At 38.8% G+C, this 20,311-nt stretch overlaps 1 protein-coding gene across 5 annotated transcripts in view; it reads left to right on the top strand.

Moving 5' to 3' along the window:
* The window catches only part of zgc:77784 (uncharacterized protein LOC402947 homolog), a 49,109-nt gene that overhangs the window by 10,141 nt on the left and 18,657 nt on the right, over positions 1-20,311 (top strand). For 4 of the 5 annotated variants that reach the window (XM_043259564.1, XM_043259562.1, XM_043259566.1 and 1 more), the window contains exons 3-7: positions 8,600-8,757; positions 9,808-9,928; positions 10,018-10,156; positions 11,531-11,658; positions 19,041-19,165. In XM_043259564.1, the coding sequence (XP_043115499.1) occupies positions 8,600-8,757; positions 9,808-9,928; positions 10,018-10,156; positions 11,531-11,658; positions 19,041-19,165 (671 nt within the window). Of the gene's footprint in view, positions 1-4,438; positions 4,755-8,599; positions 8,758-9,807; positions 9,929-10,017; positions 10,157-11,530; positions 11,659-19,040; positions 19,166-20,311 lie in introns of those variants that run through there. The other variant, XM_043259565.1, reaches the window with a different exon arrangement.

The following is a 20,311-nucleotide window of genomic DNA, read 5'->3' on the forward strand; positions in this document are numbered from 1 at the left end:
GCGGCATGAGGGCAGAGCGGGTGCTTTATGAAGACGGAGGATCCTGAGGGGTACAACAGGTGAAGGCAGGGGCGAGCGCGAGCAATCCTTCACACATCTCAGAGACCTCGTCTAGTCCTGCAGCTCAGATTATAGCAGCAAGCGGATTGAGGTGGGGAAAAAAATTGATTGTATGCATGGGATCAGCTTGTTTGTGGTAAGTGAGCAGTTTTTGCCACGACAAGTCTGATGCGGCCGTGCCCATCTGTTGGATATTTCGGCTTATGGGACTCGTAAACACAGAGTTGTTGAGCTATGAAATGTTCGCTCTGTGCTTGTTTGTTGGTGAATCACTCGTGTTTTTCAGTATTAGGCACATGTGTGATGTGATTAACTGTTCTAGTCGAGTTGTGAGTGTCCGGGGAGGGAGAATTTTTGGAAACACATTCGTTTCTGTGATCTGTGCGCACACTTTGCACCAAGCATTTTTTACCAAGAAAGAATAATAACGAGCAAGCAATGTGAACAATTTATTTTGTGTTTCGCAGATGAAGGAAAGCCATAGGTTTGGCAAAGTTTTGTTCTAGTATTGGTTATGTAATGTATGTTTTAGTGCTGTCGAATCAATTCATTATAATAATAAACACACACACTTGCATGCATATTAGAAATAAGTTATATAAGTTTTAATATGTATATTGTTTGCTTCAAATGTATTTTTATTTTTAAAATGTTCAATTTTCACTTGTGTTTTTCATTTAACTTTTTCATTTAGTTCCAGCTTTTTTAAAACTACAATTATTATTAGAAAAATATCACAAATTCAGACTTACAATTTTTTTCAATGTCACGGAGCAATCTCATTCATGAATGGCAGGCAGTACAAAGACAGCGTTGGTCACATGACCGTGCATGCATACTTTGAGAAGAAACTAATTCAGATTCAGCACATATTCGGACAGTATGCGTCTTTGGACAAAAGCCTGTGTTTACAGCAGTGAGTTTCAAGCATCCACTCACTCACTTTATTTATTTATTTATTTTCGATAATACGTTAAAAGCGACTTTATTCATCAAGGTTTAAACAGCCATAGCAAGTATAAATCGCTCTTTAAATTCAAGGCTTTTGTTGCTCTTGAATTTCAAGGTCTTTGGCAAACAAAAAGATTTGTGCATTTTATGAAAAGCCAGCGTTGTTCACCAGTAAGGAAAGGCTGAATCTGGGTCTTACACTAATATATTAATCCATGCAATACTAGACTGCAGTATATTGGGGGATACAGTATTATCCACCTAACATATGTATGCCACAGGACCACTGCTTAATCTGACGCTTGTCATAATGGCAGAATGACAAATGGCAAGTGCGACTAGTGGAGCCTGTTATTTTTTTTATTTATTTTTTTTGGCAGAAGTAGATATTTAGCTCTTGGCTTGAATGCAAATCCATTCACGTATTCTCTCAAAATAGCAGCTTTGTGTTGAAGCTTTTATGCAAGAGAAAAGCTGTATCTATTTCAAAGCATTGAATGTGGCAGTCTGTCTGGGGGAGCAAACTGCCGCGTTCCCTGAGCCTGGATTAAGATAAAGTAGGACAAATGAAAAATAAAACTTGCTTAAAAGGCTCTAGACCCAGCTGTCCCTCTTTCACCCAGTGTGGGATTATAAAGTAATGATGCTCCGTGGCAGCTTTTCCCTAATACATCTTTCCCCATGCGCTCTTATCTGAACCCTCTGAAGGGCTGTTATGGGATTTCTTGCATGCACAATGTTGTCGAACATAACCGATCGCGTTTTCTATCGCGTATCTTCCGTGCTCTTTGTCTGCTTCGTGTAAAATGCGTTACATTTTCAGCTGCCGCACTTCATTCCAGGAAGACAATTTCCCACCGACTTCTGTCCTTTTATTGATTGTTCGAGAAAGCGCATACAGTAAAAGCCGGAAAGTGTTGTAGAATGGGATGTTATCGGTCCAAACGGAAATAAACACAAACCACGTTCAGATTAACCCAGTCAGCGTCTCTCTGGGTGGGTCGATTAGCCGAGTCTCGACACGGGGAATAATGTAGCATGGGATTAGCCCACCTCTGGGATGGATTTATTTATGTGGCTCTGAAATGAACAATAACAACATCCTGTCTAGTCAACACACACGCACACACACACACACACACACTTCTAGCTGTGTGTCAGAATCCCGGCCGGATGTAAACCTTAACAATGACATCCACCGCCATATAATTACACGTTAGCGGTTAGCATAATTTCGCATGTAATTGTCAGGCTGAAAGTGTAGGAGTGCTTCAGTTAGCTTGAAACATTTCACAAGTCTCCTCCCACACCCATACACACACACACACACACACACAACGACAGATGGCCGCTTGTCAAGCCCGACACGGATTCTTCAGGTTAGAATGATTGTCCTTTTAAGACCAACGTCTGAGTCACAAACGGGCGAATGTGCCGTGGGTCTCCATAGTGGGGGATGCAAATGAGAAGCCGTGTGTAAAGAAGGAGAAAGAGCGCGTGGTGAGTCAGTGGTGGGCTATTAATAATGTACATCCCAACAGGCTTGTCATTTACCATCATTCCATGATCTCTGCAGGGGGGCAGAGAAGAAAGACTTCTGGCCTTTTGAAATGAGCCCGGCCTGTGTGAGATTCGGCTTGTGAAATGTCCTTTTGCTCCTCTAATTCAAAATCATAGGTTGTCGGGAATACCGGTGATCATAAATTCAGCATTTTTTGGTGCTGTGATGAATATGTTTAGGTCGTGTTCACTGCAGGGGCTTGAGTGCGGTAGCATGTGTGACAGCCTAACAGGAACTCATGACAATGGGAAGCCCAAATGATTAGTTGCTTATGTATGAAAGCAATGGTGGTGTCTGAAAACATTGTACCTGCCATAGTAACTACCATGCTAGGGGGTCTGCCAGGAGAGAGACCAAATTTCTGGACATGTGCGGTATGTGACTAATGACTCAGGAAAATGAATAGTGACTGTCCTGAGCTGTAATATAAAAGAGAGCACACAAGCAAAAATATAATGGCTGTTTGGTCCTTTTTATGCTTTTAAGAGATTGTATGCGATGTGTGTGTGTGTGTGTGTGTTGTTCAGGTGTACCCTACGTTATGGACAAAATGTCCCCACAAAGATGGCATTTTTTGTCCTCGTTAGAAAACATTAATATAATATTTTAAACTTGAATTAAATATTTTAAAACCTTTAATTAGATTATATTTTATTTTAATTATATTTTATTATTCATTTTGCGTTTTCATTTTTATATTTAGTTTTATGCTATTATTATATCATATTATGTGCTGTCAAACGATTAATTGTAATTATTTGCAGTCAAAATAAGTTTTTGTTTACATTATATAAATACAAACACAGGCATGCATATATTTAAAAAAGTAAACTTACTATAAAAACATAATATATATATATATATATAAAATTTAATTTATGAATGTATATGCATGTAAATATTTTTACATTATATATATTATATTATATACTGTATGTTTGTATTTATATATGCATAATTACACATTACACATACATATATTAAGTATATTTTATTTTGAATGATCACTAAATAATATTTAAACATCTCTACATTTTAAGGTTAAGCTTTTCATCTAATTTGTATATTTTATTTTACTTTATATCAGCTTTTTAATAAAATAAAACCTAACATTTCACGATAGTGTAAGAAAAAAAAACCTGAAGAAAAACATTGAGTTTAATTCAAACAGATTTGTATAGTGCTTTTCACGGTTAACTTTTGTCCTCAGCAATTTTCTGCAGACCCCCGAGCATCAATTTGCAACCCTCTAATTTGAAAACTCATGACCCAAACAGCATGTTTTTTTTTTGTTTTTTTTGTTTTTTATATCATTGTTGGCGCCGAATGCTGTCTTAGAAAGCATGCCGCCGGATTATGAGGCACAGCCAGCGTATAAGGAATAAGTTATTGCTAATTCATGTTGATTCATTTCCATATATAATTTTAGCCGCTGAAGTAATTGGCTTGTACAGCATATGTAAGAGATGATGATGATTTTGCTGTGCATGGTCTGCTCGGTGGAAAGAAGCCAAGCAGAATTAAGAGAATGACCATAATGTTTTGTGCCGGTCATGTGACCCACTCAGGCTTTCAGCTGTAGCTAATGAGTCTCTCTGCTCATGTCACTCACCTCACAGATGATTAAAAATCACATCACTTTCCCTTTTTGGTTCTTCGTAATAAAGTGCGGAGGATGAGAGGGGGAAAGGATGGCTTCCTGAACACACCGCCGAGAGGGACGAACCCTGTCAGTGCCAAGCGTGTATCATTCTTTCCCATAACTAGGCATGTGGTATCGCCGAGGGCACTTACGAGCTTTGTGTGCGGGCTGGCCGGCTCTAGGTAAACGGTGACACTGTTTTACCCTCTCTTTTCTTAACCAGCGCTCATGAATAACGCATGGCTTCGTCTCCTGAAAAATGCAACATGCTGTGGGCTGTTTGGGAACAGCCTGTCCTTGTCCTTGCTTGTGCATATGCCTCCTGCGAGTTAAATCCTGTTCAGGAGGTGACGGGCCACCACAGTGGACTGCAGGGGACGGGGAATGTATGCACACTGCCAATTTGCAAGCTCATGCATGCATATATGTATTATACCACCGTTGTTATGTTTCTGTTTGGGGACCATCAGTCACCCTCGGCGTCAGCTTTCATTATCAGAGTGGCCATCGGACCTGCACCGACTGGAGGGTGTCCACCCGGTGAGATGGCTTTTGTGGGACCGGGGCAGATGTCTGTGTTGGTCGTTTGGGCAGTTTTTTGCAACATCTGCGCTCTTTCTCTCTTAAAAACGTGCTTTTATATGCTAGGGAGGGCCTGCGCTTTGTTTGTACACTGGTGGAGTGGCCCAAGGGAATGAGGGAATGCTTATTTAAAAGTGACAGAGGACGGTGGATGGAGTCAGCAGCTCTCACGGGCCAACGGGGGAAAAGGACAAGCGAATCATTTTATAGTCAGTTAGTAAAAAAAAAATAATTAGCCTTTGGGGGGTGAATTTATTTGTTGGGTTGATAGCATTTTCAACTAAATGTCAAATCTGGTGCGTAATTGGCTTTTGGTTGCAGGCACTTATTGTTTTATATTTTGTATGAAAAAGGCATTTTAGGAATTTTAATGAAATTATTATTGAAAAATATGCCACTACCTGCAAGTATACCGCAGTTACCAGCTAAAAAAATCAACACTAGTGGCAGTCAGCAAATGGGTTTCTGCCTCATGTTTGCTTTCGCTAACATAGGTTTAAAGTAGAGTTTAATGTAGGTGGCACATGTTTTAAATGCTATAAAGCATTAACCTTCTAGTACCACCAATCACTGGACATTTCATTTTTGAATTGCCACAATTTGAACAACTACCAACTAATATATTGACATTTATCTTGTGTTTTTGATGGTGCTCACTGGATATTTCTCTTTAAAAGTGCCACTTCAAAATGAGAATTTCATTCCATTTCGAAAAATATTAAGTAAGTCAGCTAGCTTTGTGTTGCTAAGCTGACTGTTAGCTGGCTTGTGACTGTCCCGTTGAGTGCCAAACAATTATCACTGTCAGGGTGCAGAAAAGTATAAAAGACGTTGTCTGAATGCTCCATCTGCTGTTAGTGGTTCAACTGTAATATTATGAAGCTGCGAGAATGCTCTTTTTGTGTCTTGAACGTATATTTATGCTTTAATTTGCACAAACAGCATATCTTTTCATTGTGTCTAACACAGAACTGCGTACACAGGATGCTGTCCAATATGGCACTACTGTGAATAGTTGAATAAAGTCGTTAGTTTTGTTTTTTTTCGTACAAAAAGTATTCTCATAGCTTCATAATTTTATGGCAGATGGAGCCTTTAGATGATGTCTTTCATACTTTTCATGGTGTTCATCCAAAATACCTTAAATTGTGTTCCGAAGATGAACTAAGCTTTTACGGGTTTGGAACGACATGAGGATAAATGATTAATAACAATTTTTTTTATTTTGGGGTGGAATAATCCTTTACTTTGCATAGAAAGGATGCATATTTGTGCTTAAAAGAATGACAGTGTAGTGAGTGAATAGGATGCAAAACCAATGGCACAACAATGATTGCCTCTATTCATTCGCCACTAAAAATCTAAAATTTGAAGAAGGTTTGAATGTGGCACATTGTGTTAGATGGAGGAGTGTTGAAGTTGGTTATGGTCATGTTGGATGCCCAGACTGACAGATGACCACTTCAGTTTCTGAAGTGAGTCACTTACTGTCCATAGACAGACCTGCACCATTTGTCCCAGCCTGAAAGATATGAATATTCATAGACAGGAGATGAGCATGAGTTTAACTAACAAAGAAAATGGAGCACTCGGCACTCTGGATCTCACCAATAACATGACATTTCAATGAATATTTATAAGTAATTATCACAAGTCATTGCATTTATAAAGGTCTGCCAAGCGACGGTGTAGACAGGACTCGGAAATACAGCAGGAATGCTGCAGAGGTCATATCATAAATATGAATCGATGGCTGAATTTATTTACTGTATTTGGATTCATTTTCATGCTTTACATTCTACGATAAGAGTACACCTTATAATTGAGGTGTTAATCGAAAAAATTCATCCACAAAGCGTTTAAGAGATAAGACGGGGAGATATTGCGGCTGTCAGATTGGCGATTAATTTGTGGACAACGGTGTGCGTTATTACCGAAATGCATTTTTATTTCACAGAGATGAGAATATGAGTGGCATTTATGCTTGTATGTGTGTGTGAGGCTCTGTTGAAGCCGCTGGTGAGAGTCTACAGCCCCGTAGGAGCTCACCCTTTGATGTAGGAAACTCAAAGGGCCCCCTGAGGCAGCTGCCATAGGGCAGGGGTCGCATTTTTAATCTGTCAATCACCACTGGGGATTTATGGGTAACTTTTCCTGCCAAGCCAGACAGCGGGGAATGTAGAATTCTGCCGTTCACTCCCAGTGTGAAGAGCATAGGCATAGAAAAAGAAGGGGGCAGAGTTCACAGTGTTTACCGTTAACTCTGATGCTTAGTAAGGTCAGCACCACCAGCCATTGTTGAATTTGGCTGTCTGCGGAGTTAAAGCATGGGCTTCCCTGTTGGAAGTTTTTTTTGTTTTTTTTTCCGAGGCTTTAAAGTTGTATACCAAAATACGGTGAGCTGTCTATTAACGTTGTGTTCGGGGCCAGGGAAGTTTGTATTTATGAGTGTTGAAGTTGTGTTTATGATGTTAGATGCGTTCAAAGCACTTTGATTGGATGTTGATGTACCATTTAAACTCTACTTCTGCAAAACGATCACTAAAGACTGAGCATCAGGTTTGCATTGTTTCCTTCAGTTTATGTTGGTGAAGGAAACATTATTACCATTTGTTGTACAGTTGTATATTATATAGGCTACTTAGACTCAATATTTTTTGAAAACTAATAATAATTTATTTCTTGAAATTTACTGTCAGATGTTGACCAAAGTCAGAAATGTATTCATGCGTTGTTTCGTCATATGTGTCATAACATATGTGTCAAAATGCTTGCTATGGATGCAAAACTGCTGAAAATCAAGTGGTCTGAATTTTTCTATGATGGTTGGAAGTTTCTGAGGCAGTGTGTAAATGCAATTGACACAAGGTCGTATTTATTTTTCAACGTGTAAATATTTCGCCTCCCAAATCAGAAGCTAGTGCCTTGGACAAAATCCTATAAAAAGGTTTCACACACATTTCCCACTTATTATTACTTTAAACTGACATGTATGTGTGTTCTGCTGGGTAATACAAACTTACTGATATGAGCGCAATTTAGGCCTACTGTAAAATACCTTATGCTGGACCATAATTCCAAGTTTTTTGTGGAGAGGCAAAATAATAATACAGTAAAATCTAATAAAGTGAAATGAGCATATGATTAATTCTCAAAATAGTTCAGTCAATTCAAAATGTTACGGTTTACAGTTTTTGTCTGTGTGTGTTTAAGGCTTAATAGGACATTGTGACATTTGTTGAAAGGCACCATGCTGTTGTCAATAATTGTGAGTCAAGTCAAGGAGAGTGAAACGTTGATTGTAGTGTAGCTTTGAAGGGATTGTTCAATCAAAAATGAAGATTCTTTCATTAATTGCTCACCCTTGCGCCGCTACAAACATTTAAGACCTCTGTTCGTCTTAGGAACACGATTTAAAATATTGTTCATTAAACCCAACCAACCCTGCATATACAGATAGAAGGCAGCTCACTCGATTTTGGAGCAGACCCCTAGTCATGTCATGCCTCTTTTCGGCGGTCAATTATTCAGCTGTATTTAAATGTGAATGTGTTGTCATGAAAACACTTTATAATTGATAAGATGAGAAAGCCAAGGCATTACGTGCAGGAAGGAGCACGGGAGATTTGAGGACAGGAGCTGCGAGAAAGCGAAGATAAGACGCCTCATTCATCTCTGACTCACAATTCCCAAGTTCCTCAATGAAGATCCGTGAATAAACAGCTCTCACAGGGGAGCAGATGAAAACATACCAAACAAACTCGAAACAGCATACAGCTAACACTTGTCTCAATCTCCCATAGTTCTCAGGGATGATTTCCGCCAGCCTCCCAATGATGTGGTGGTGGCAGCAGGAGAGCCCGCTGTGCTGGAGTGCGTCCCTCCCAGGGGTCATCCCGAGCCCACCGTTTCCTGGAAGAGGAACAATGTTCGTGTCAATGACAAGGACGGCAGGATCTCTGTGAGTCAATAGCAGAAAGTGCAATGTTGGCACAGGAGTGATGATTAGGTTGTGGTGCAGCAGTGACATCATTCTACCCCTCTGCAACCAGCATCGATTGAAACATAAATCAGCGCGCTCGCTCACGTCCTGTTTTTCGCCAACAATGACATCATTGCCAAATGAAAATGATCTAAATGAAAGGTGCACTTAGAATTGTTCTGTTTGTGCTAAGCTGGTTACAGGTGTGGTTATAACTAAAACAATTCTCTTTTTGTAAATAAAAATATGAGTGCTAGATAAAAAAGGTGTAATTTAAATTAGTTTTAAATGCTAAAATGCATTACTCACTCTTAATATTGTTCCAAATATTGTTAGTAATTAATATTGTTAGACCTTTGTTCGTCTTTGTTCTTCTGTGAAATACAGATTAAGATATTTTTTAGAAAATCTGACACTCCGTTAGACAGCAATGCAAACAATGCTAAACCGAACAAAGCTATGATCAACTTAAACTTACCACGCTATAAATATTATATTATTTATTTATTTATGTGTGAACCCAGCTAACAAGGAATATTCTGGAAAGATTCTTTCAAAGTTATGAACGAACGTAATATTCATATTTTTTATTATTAATGTTAATATTTGAGTTCTTGAATCTTTAATATTATCAAAATGTTAGCACAAAACCGTTGATGTAATGTTTAGATTTCTAAAATACTTTCATCTGACTTGTTTCAGAGTGTTCAGAGAACATAAAAAAAATAAAATAACATTCACTTAATGTTTGCTTGTTCCTTTAAAATTTAATTAAACCAAGAAAAACAATATTTAAAGTATTTCAAAGTAAAAAAAACCAAAAACGGACATTTTGAACATTCAAAAATAGCATTTTCATAACCTAATGAAAGTTAGCAAAACATTCTTAGAACATTTTTGTTAGTTGAGAAACTTTTTAAAGAGGAATACAATACTGCCCCTTAAACTGAAAAAGTGAACTGAAATTTTTAAGAATCAAATCAGGTTGTACAATTACATTGTGAAATGTGTGATTTTTTTTTTTTTCAGATGCGAGGTGGTAAGCTGATGATTTCTCACACCCGAAAAAATGACGCAGGCATGTACGTGTGCGTAGGCACCAATATGGTGGGCGAGAGAGACAGCGATCCGGCCGAACTGGTTGTGTTTGGTAAGTCCAATTTCCTGGCTCATGTTTTTGCTTTCACAAAGGAGCGAAAATAATCACTATGTGATATGTGTGTGTGACTGTGGGAGCAGAGAGGCCAGTGTTCATCCGCAGACCCGTGAATCAGATTGTTTTGGCTGAGGAGACTGTTGACTTCTTGTGCGAGGTTCATGGGGACCCGGCTCCAACCGTCCGCTGGAACAGAGACGAAGGAGAACTACCGAGGGGGAGGCAAGGCTCTGCTTACAAACATTTGTGATGCTGTTATGGCAGCTTTATGGAGCTCAAATGCCAGTTTAATGACATTTATGTAGTGACAGATTGAAAAAAATGTTTCCTATTTCAGTTTTAGTTGAGTTAGAGAAGCAGAAAGCTCATTAAACCAATAAATCTCAAACTGAGGAATAATGTTTATTGCATAATACAGCATTATACAATAAAACCTTAAAGGGATAGTTTACACAAAAACGAAAATTCTGTCATTTACTCGCCCATGTCTTTGCAAACTCAGTAGATTTTCTTTTATCTTTGCAGAACAAATGCCATTTTTTAATAAAAGAGATTTCCCAAGAGATTTCTGTCCCTCCGCTGAGTCTAATAAAACTAAACATGAAGATCTTGAAGATATTCAGCCAGTCTGAATATGCTTCTGTTTAACGAATTTAATCAGCTCTATTTTTTTGTATGTGTCCTGATCAATGTTTATAAGACTGGATTGCTTTTACAATGATATACGAAAGTTAAGATTCCATTGACTTATAGTGGACAAAAATATTTGAACTAAATATGTTAACATTATAAGTATAATTTGCATTTAGTCTGAGCGGAGTAGTACAGTGGTTATCACATGTCGGTGCTTATGTGGGAGATTCAAGGTTCAAATCCGGCTTAAATTATGTCAGAGATAGTATGACGAGAAGAAAACTGACCGTTTTTAGAAAAAGTTTTGCTAATGAAACAAAACCTAATGCATAGTTCACCCAAAAATGAAAATGCTGATTGTTTTTCTTATGTTGAAAATGCAAGAAGATATTTTGAAGAATGCTGGTAATCAAATAGTTGGCCATTGAAGTCAAATTGGACTAACAACTCTTTGGTTCTTCAAAATATATATTTTTTGTGTTCAACATAAGAAAGAAATGTACTTGGAACGACATGAGAGTGAGTAAACTCTCATTTTGAGTGAGCTATTCTTTTAAAATTGTTGTTAGATTTTATTGGCAGCATTGTTCAAGTGAAAGCTTTCCTAGCTATCAATTTTATAGGTTTCAGTCTTTACCCATTCACATAGATTGCTGTAGCTGTTTGACAAGAACGATGACCACCAAGTGAACTGACTTGAATATTGATCCCATTTCCATTCTCTTCCCAAACGGTCTCCTTTCTACTGTCAAATAAAAAAGTGGCGAAAGCCCCAGGAATAAAATATAATTAGAGTTTGGGGCACAGAGTGCAGTACAGTGGCGTATTTGATGGAGTCTCACAGAAATGTCCTCTCAGAGAGTGGAAGGATGTAGACAGGCTGTAGGAGGAATGTGCGATGACTGTTCAATCTGCTCTCCTCACGGACAACCACTGTCTCTTTTCACCTTCTCGGCCGAGTAGATTTGAGATCCGTGGTGACAACAGCCTGCGCCTGGTAAGGGTCAGAGCAGAGGATGAGGGCACTTACACGTGTGTCACAGAAAACAGCGTGGGCAAAACCGAAGCCTCCGCCGTGCTGCAGGTCCACGGTAAGACGTCCTTTTACACAACACACATCACAGGGCACATGAAATATGAATCACAAAGAAGCAAGCTGATATTCTTAGCTTCATGCATATGTTGCCACTCATCTCCATTAAACAGACCTCACCGGAGCCATTTGAACTCGTCAGACGCAATCAGTCTGATCTGTGTGAAGTCACAAGGAAGGATTTATCAGCTCCTCTGTTGCTGCTTAAATGTTAACTCTGTTCTAGAGCATTGCTTCATTTTCTAGATAGCCAGCTGACATCTAAAGCCTAAATAGAGCACTCCATACTGATGCATTTTGCATATGCATTCGGCCAAATGCGTAGCCTTTCGAAATATTCAATGCAGGTGCTTGGACTAGGAATATTCACCGTTGTCCAGTGTCTGCACTATTTTTTTCCAGAAATTAATAGCAATAGAAATGTAATTGTATTCATTTAAACAATCTAATTTGGGCGCATTTTTTAACTAAATCATGACAGCACTCATCGATGCATGTATATGCTGTTGTGGTCTCTAGCTCCCAGCCAGTGTTGTCACCTTGTTACTAACCTTGTTAACTAATTAGTGCAAAACAAACTAAACAACATGTGCTAGGTGCACAGATCATGCAAGATTAGAAAAATCGACTTGTTCTTGTACAGTATGTGCATACTGTGCTGTAGTGGTAGCAAATGGTACTTGGTGAGGCTTTTATAGCAACTGTATCGCAAAAGTGTTCATTACACAAAGCTTTACGATACTGTGTGCAGTGTGACTGTCTAGTGATCATAGCAATGTTTAGCGCAAACCTAAGTAATTTTGCTTTAAGGCAGCATCCTGACTGGCATGGAAGTGACTTATTTAGGCAACAGCTGGAAGCACGATACAAATAGCAAGAGGCTTGTCTCACAATTGCTTTTATTGAAATTTATGTTAGCATGTTGCTAAGCTAAAAAGCATAATACTGAAATGTGCAAAATGCACAAACATCGACAGTTTTGTATTAGATTCAATTATTTTTCTTGATACTTTTCAATGTTGAATGAAGTACACACTTTTCAGTTGTTTTTGAGCGCCTGGGGATTTGCTCATCCTCATATCGTTTCCGATCTGTCTATTATTATATGGAACATAAAAGTAAATGCAAAAAGTCAATGGGCACCAAATGTTGTTTTGGGCTCCATCGAGTTTCAATGTATGGATGAAATCGGTTAAAAAAAATATTCTTAAAAAACGTCACTTTTTGCGTTCCACTGAAAACAGAAACTCATACAGGTTTGGAGAAACATGAAGATGAGCAAATTATTGTAGGTTTTTCTACTTAGCCAGCTTCAGAACAGAGCAACTGTGTGGAGCTCACGTTAAAGCGTGTGGATTACTGTATTTGACAGCTGTTATAGAGAGACGGTGCTTCAGCAAACTGCCGGAGTGCAGAGGCAGTGTTAATAGAACGTGGCGAGGAGTGTGTGTGTGTGTGTAAATGAGGAAGAGAAAGAGTGAGTGAGAGAGAGAACTGGATGGGAATCTAACTGGCACAAGCCGGGGGAAGCAGCTGTAGCAGACCTGATTCAATTCATCCTCCAGTTATTTTGCCAGTCTGAATTAAGATGAGACCAAGCAGCTCTGCCTCCATCTCCTTCCTACTGCCTCCTTTTTCTGCCTCTCTCTCTCTCTCTCTCTCTCTCTCTCTCTCTCTCTCTCCATTTTCTGACTCAGGGCCATTTTCTTGATGTTTCATTTGTGAATTTTCTGTCTCATTTGCCTTGATGTTTTGTTGCCCTTCATCATTTCATCCTTACCAACCTTTCCTTCCTCTTCACTGCATGCTGCCGCTTTTTAGAAGGTGGCGCGGACAGACTGTTTTAAGTCTGCTGCTTTGCATTGGGGGTATGATTGAAAAGTGTGCGAATGCTTCAAAAAGACATTTCAAGTCATTACTCCGATTCTGCCATTAGATTAATGGGGATTTCAGAGCTTGTGAAATACGACGTTTAAAGCCTCTGATTAATATTAATAACTCTGAAACATGAACATTCACACTTGCAAAAATGCAGTGACTACTACATTTGAAGGAATCAAATGCAAATGTTACATTTAGATTCGACACTTTTATGCCTTTACAAAACATTTTATCAGTGCTAGTGTTACTGAATACAGCTGCTGTAATCAGACTCTCAAACTTGGTGTAAATAGAAAATTTGAGATTAAAATAGAAGCCTTTTGGATGTGGCTTATTAATTAGTACGCATGATTTAACACATTAATTTGTGGCACTCATGTTAAATAAGACATTTGAATAATTCTGTTTCTCATTTCCTGTCCTCTCACTTACTGTCTGTATCAATATAATATGATTTAAAAAATACTGTAAAATAACTGCATACTGAACAATAAAGACAAAATTATATAATATATATTTAGGGTTTTTTTTCTTGGATATTCGTGACAAATAGTATGCGCAATATTTTGGAAAGCAAATGAATCAAAACTTTTAAAATAGCTTAATACTGCTGTAATGCATCTGTACAAATCTTAGTAACACATGTGGAATATTTCTCACACTAATCCTCCAAAACTAAAATATGATGAACAAAATCCCAACGTGTTGTTTTTTTAATGTCAGTCACAGCATCACATATGACATGAGCCAGTATCCGTCTCTCAGCGGAACTGCTCCTGTCACGAAAATCAGGATTTCACTCTTCACTTTTTTTCGTTTTAGTGGATTAACGTGAGAAATATTCTACATATATGACTGTAATTCTTGCAGATTTACTTCTGAATTATGCAGCTGAATTATGCAAAGGTTTCCAGCCAGTGGTGAGAAACTATTTTCGTTTTCTCTCCACAGCAATATTTACTTACACTGGCACTTGGTGAGTTTTACATTTGGACCCTGCGCGTGCCGCAGATCTTCGGTCCCATATGTAAACACACAGTGACAGAAGTTTGAATAAAATAGTTATGCATGCAGTCTGTTAACTTTTACTTCCTGTGTGATGTTCTGAGAACACCTGTGCTCATGTGAGATTGACAGGGCCCGTGTCTATCGGGGGAACGCTGTCTTCTCTGATCCTCTCAGCAGATGTTTGCTGCCTTCTAGCCTAACATTTTCCCAACATACCAGGGAGCAAAGCCACGGCATCAGTGACTTAACACGCTGAAGATTACGACTGACCACACACATCTGCTGTTTTTACACTCATCAGACAAGCGCACACGATGAGCGGCCATGTGCACAAGAGCTTTTACCAAGCCCAACAAAATGCCCACAGGATGAGTCGCGAGTCAAATGCATCCTCGTTCACTGGATCATCTCAAACGTGGCCTGTATTAAAAATGGGAAATGGTGCAATTCAATTCCGCGCTTTTAAAGGCACACGCATGCCAAAATGAAGAATCGTTGATTTATTCGTATTCATGCCACTGGATAAAATGGAAAAAAATTATTTAAACTTTAATTTGAAATGATTTAATTTAATCATCTCAAACGTATGATTTTATTCTTGCAATTCATGCTGACGTCATGCCACGTAGAGTTCTGGGAAACTGCTTTGTTTTACGCCTTACAAATTTTGACGTTTTACTCAGAATTGCAAGATGCACAGATCGTCACGATTATGAGATATGAACTCGCAATGGACCGTTCGCAAAGACCTGCCCTCCTTGGTTACTGTTGCCACGACCGACAGACAATGAAGCTCTCGCACTACTCCTGTTCTCACGCAGCAAAAAAATACATCGCAGAGCAAAGACAAAACTGAAAAAACACCTACAAAAAAGACAGATCAGATTCCCAGCTTTTAAACTGTGTCATTTTTAAAAAACTTCAGACTATAAATAGGGTTTTGTGGACTCTCACAGTCTTGTCTTTGTGTTGTGCGTGATCACATGGCTTCGTCTTTGTGTGCCATGTGTTCCTCTTGTCCTGCCCCCTTGTTTCCCGTTGCCACACCTTCTAGTTTAGTCCTCGTTTGTCTGAGTGTCGTCTCCTGTTCTCTCCTTGTTCGTCTGAGTGCCCTCACCTGTTCCTCGTGTTCTCCTTCTCTACTCCTGTTTTGTCCGTTTGTTAAACTAACCTGTTGTGTCGTTGTTATTGTATGATATCTTGTCTCCCCCATCACTTGTGCAACAGTTCATTCCCTGCCTTAGTTGTCAGTGTTTTCAGTTTTTTGTTAGTCTCGTCTCGTCCTGTCCCATCCTTTCCAGCCGGCTGTGGAGTGGCTTCACCTCATTCCTGTCAGGTCTTCTCCGCCTACCTCCGGTCATCACCTCTCTGATCATCCGTCATCTCTCTGCCTATTGTTTGTTCTCGCCTCTCCTCACCTTCTCTCGTCTCGTCTCGTATGCCTGTTTGTTAATAAACCTGTTGACACTCACCCTGCTTTTGAGTCCTCCCTCATAGAAACCCTGACACTTTAAGTGTAGTGACAGATCGTAGTATTATCTCAGTTCAAACGCGTGAACCGATCGTCTTTTCATATTTACATAAAACGCAAAATGAGCATGAATGAACATTAGAAAGCGTTTGATTCATCGAAGTCAATCTCTCTGATTTGTGATTAAGGTTAGACATGTAACAGCAGCGACTACTGGGGAAAATGGTATTTATATATTTTCTGAGCCGAAAATATAGAGTGAAACACATTATTTAACACAGTGTATTTAACTTCAGCGCTGAAATCCATGCATGCAGTGCCGGACATGACAGATTTTCTGGTACACAAACAAGTACTTTAAAGGAATTTCTTAGCTTATTACCATTACTGGGGCAGACAGGAGACCCTCGGGACATTGATATATTTACTTATTTTGAAAAAGTTTCTACTCGTTTAGTTTTTCACCCCATTTTAACATGGATTTCTATGGAGACCGGCTGTGGATGTCGGGCCCAGTGGCAAATAGCATCGCCTCAGAATTGAGTTAACATCTTACAGTTTTGACTTTAAAAAAAGAAATGTTTATGCTTTATAAATCTTTATGTTTTATAACTCACAGTTGCCAGTTTATATTGCACAATTATGATGAAAAAAGCCAGAATCGCACGTTTATATGCACAGTATGGAAGAAAAAGTTTTTATTTCAAAATTATGACTTTATTTCATTATTTCTATCACACAGTTCTGACAAACTGTAAAAGCCCCATGATGTTTCAAACCTGACTGACTTTTTAGCATCTGGAATGCTAGTCCCATCTCATGGATATTTTTCGATCCTACCCCCTCTTTTTCTCTCTCCCTTCTTTTTTTGTAATTACTCAACTGTCGTATTAAAATAAAAGTAAAAAAAATGTTAATCATTCATTAAACGGTTCTTAAAAGAACCTTAGAACACTTGAATAATCTAAACAAACCTTTTTTTGCACAATAAAGAATGATTTGCTCAATAGAAAATTATCGTGCATGTTAGGATTGCTTAAAAAAAGATATATTTAGGTGCTGTTTTTTAGGTCAAGAGTACATTTTTAAAAATACTGTCAGTCACTTTAAGGCTCCAGAATTTTTTTTTTCTACTCGGAAGTGTTTCTTTAACTCATTATTTCAATCCCTAAAGCTGACATGCATACATACAAGTCAATCTGTCGCTTGGGAGTTGTCACCTGCAGAAGTGAGCAGTAGCTCCGTCAGCCCTGAGCCACTTCTCCCCACACTATTATTCTCCTCCGGTTTATATGATCTTTGTCGGCTTCTCGTCATGAGTAGTTATTTGTGTGGGAGCTTGTATCCCCGTCAGAAAAAAATGTGAAAATAGAGAAACAACACGGATGAGTCAGATCTCGCGCTTTCTCCCTGTCTGCCTTTCACGCTCTCATACGCCTTCTCTCGCTTGAGTCTGGTGTACAAACCTACTGTGAAGTTTCTGAACAGCAGGGTAGCGGTCTGGTTATCTAAACAAAGACACACAGCCCTGAGCCCAGCGCCATACAAAAAGTGGGCGGGAAATGGCTGCTGGATAACGTTGGTGGTTCCGTTTGGCTTTCAGAGCGATAAACCGAGTAGTAACCACCTCATACAGCAGCGCTGAAAACAGATGTTTTTCAATATCGCACATCCGCTGCTGTCCTAGCGTGAGCCACGGACTCAGAATCAGCTTTGCAGTCTCAACTAATTACTTGCTTTAATCTGGGCTGAGCGGAGACTCTATATGTTTTAAATCTGACGGCTCTCACGCTAATGTACAAATCACAGAGCTGATGAGACTGAGAGGACAGCACTTAACTGATAAGTGATTTAAAATACTGAGAAATCCACTTCATGGTTTTATAGAGTGGGCGAGCGTAGATGGTGTTTGGTGAGGGTTAAATTCAGTCAAACCGAGTTCAAGTACGAGTAATTGTTGTCGGAGCCATCCATAGCAAAGTGAATAGCAAAATCCGTCTCTTTCAACATCTCAGCTGTTTCTGATAGAAAGCTAGCAGATTTAGAGGAGAACAAAACAACCACAAACAGACATCTCAGAAAAAATACCCTAAATTTCAATAGTCTGCTTTTTGGATTGGAAACCTTTTGAGTGTTGGGTTTTTAAGCTGATCAGTATTAGTTTTTTTTGACAGTGTACATGCAAATAAATGACTCCCCCTGAGACGTTTGATTGTGTCTCTTACTTCTCACATGTTTCTCTTGAGAATGCAGTGCCACAAACTCTGCTCTAATTTGCAGAGATGCCAAAGTCTTCAATTATTTGTTTTCAGAATATTTCTTAAGACATGGAAGTACAGGTGCTGGTCATATAATTAGAATGCGACATGCCAGACCCAACAATGCAGAAGAGCTGAAGGCCACTATCAGAGCAACCTGGGTCTGATGATCAACTCCATGCCATGCCGCATTGCTGCGTTAATTCAGACAATAGGAGCCCCAACTAAGTATTGAGTGCTGTACATGCTCACACTTTTCATGTTCAGACTTTTCAGTTGGCCAAGATTTCTAAAAAAACATTTGTATAGGTCTTAAGTAATATTCAAATTTTTTTGAGATACTGAATTCGAGTTTTCATTAGTTGTCAGTTGTAATAATCAAAATTAAAAGAATTAAACATTTGAAATATATCAGTCTGTGTGTAATGAATGAATATAATATACAAGTTTCACTTTTTGAATGGAGTTAGTGAAATAAATCAACCTTTTGATGATATTCTAATTGTAGGAAGAGCACCTGTATGTTTATTGATTTAATCCCATTGAGTTGATAGATATGGTGTACTGGAATATTCCACTGCTTGCTGAGTCCAGCTTGTCAACCTTGTGTCATTTTGCCAACAGAATAATTTTTTGCCATTATTCTGTGTTTTTCCTCTATTCATTTGTATAGCAAAGGTAGCTAAAAAAGACAAACGTACAAAAAATCAGGAAGCGTTTGAAATTCACTAACCAGCCACATTCTGCTCTCTCTGGCCTCAGTGCCCCCACAGATTGATGTACGCCCTCAGGATCAAGTCGCTGTCCAAGGACGGACTGTCACTTTTCAATGTGGCACCCAGGGAAACCCTCTTCCAGCAGTTTTCTGGCAGAAAGAAGGGAGTCAGGTGGGTGCATCTTATGCTTCCTACTGTATCTAATCAAGCACAACATCTTTCTTGAGTTTAAACAGTGCCGTAAAACTGTATTGATCTGTCCAATTGTGTGTGATTTAGTGATACAAAGTTGACATGTTGAGGATAGCTAACATGCCTATTCCTTATGCAATTTCCTTATGTAAACCTTTTTTATATGAAAATGAACAAATATCGAATTAAATTGACCAAAAAGGAGTAAAACGATTATGTTTCTATTATATCTATTTCGAAATAAAAGTTAAAAATATAGGGAAAAAAAACAAAACAAAAAATGAAGTGCAAAAAAAAAAAAATTCAAATAGAAATCAGTTATTTTAAATTGTAATAACATTTACAATATTATTTTCATTGTATTATTGATAAAGTAAATGCAGCCATAGCGAGCATAAGTGAATTTACATTAAATAAATCCTACCGTCCCCCAAACTTTTAAATATACACTATACTACCTTTGAAATTCATGTAGTATGTAGTCAAGTACATACTGTGTAGTGTAAGTAAACAAGTGTATTGTACTTGATTCGAGACGCAGCTTATGAGATGGCTCAGCATTGTCCCCCCAGTAATCCAATACTTCACTGTATGTCATGCGTGGGTTTAAAGAGCCTGATTGGAGATCAAAGGCAGATCTCTTCATATAAAGATGATTTATTTGCATCTCAGAGCATGTTTATCAGTGACTCATTAACTTAGCCAGAGCTTGAAAACAAGCCTAGAGCCTCTCGATGATTATATTTACCCTTGTTGATGCTGATTAGTCGTGTATTGCTGATTGCATTGAAGAGATGATTCAGAGCGTTGGATTGCTGGAGCCGGGCCCTTTGACAAAGCAGCATGTTTTCAGAGCCATTATGGGAAACCACCGAAGAGAGTTGGGTCTCCTAGATAGACTTGTAAAGGAGTGGGAGGGGAAAAATCGACACAGAGGAACATCAGGTGTCAGAGCGGCTCCCATAGGCCAGCAAAAACACAGCGCATAGTGTAATGGCAGTCGGGAGTTTGTTTCTACGCTAAAAATAGACCTCTGTCAGTGCGGTGGAGAGCTAAAGACCACTCAGCCTTGATGGCTCACATCGTTTTGGAGTAATTTGGGGTGTGGTCTGTGCAATGGATTTT

Source organism: Puntigrus tetrazona, chromosome 15, assembly GCF_018831695.1.
Source record: "Puntigrus tetrazona isolate hp1 chromosome 15, ASM1883169v1, whole genome shotgun sequence".
NCBI classification, from domain to species: domain Eukaryota; kingdom Metazoa; phylum Chordata; class Actinopteri; order Cypriniformes; family Cyprinidae; genus Puntigrus; species Puntigrus tetrazona.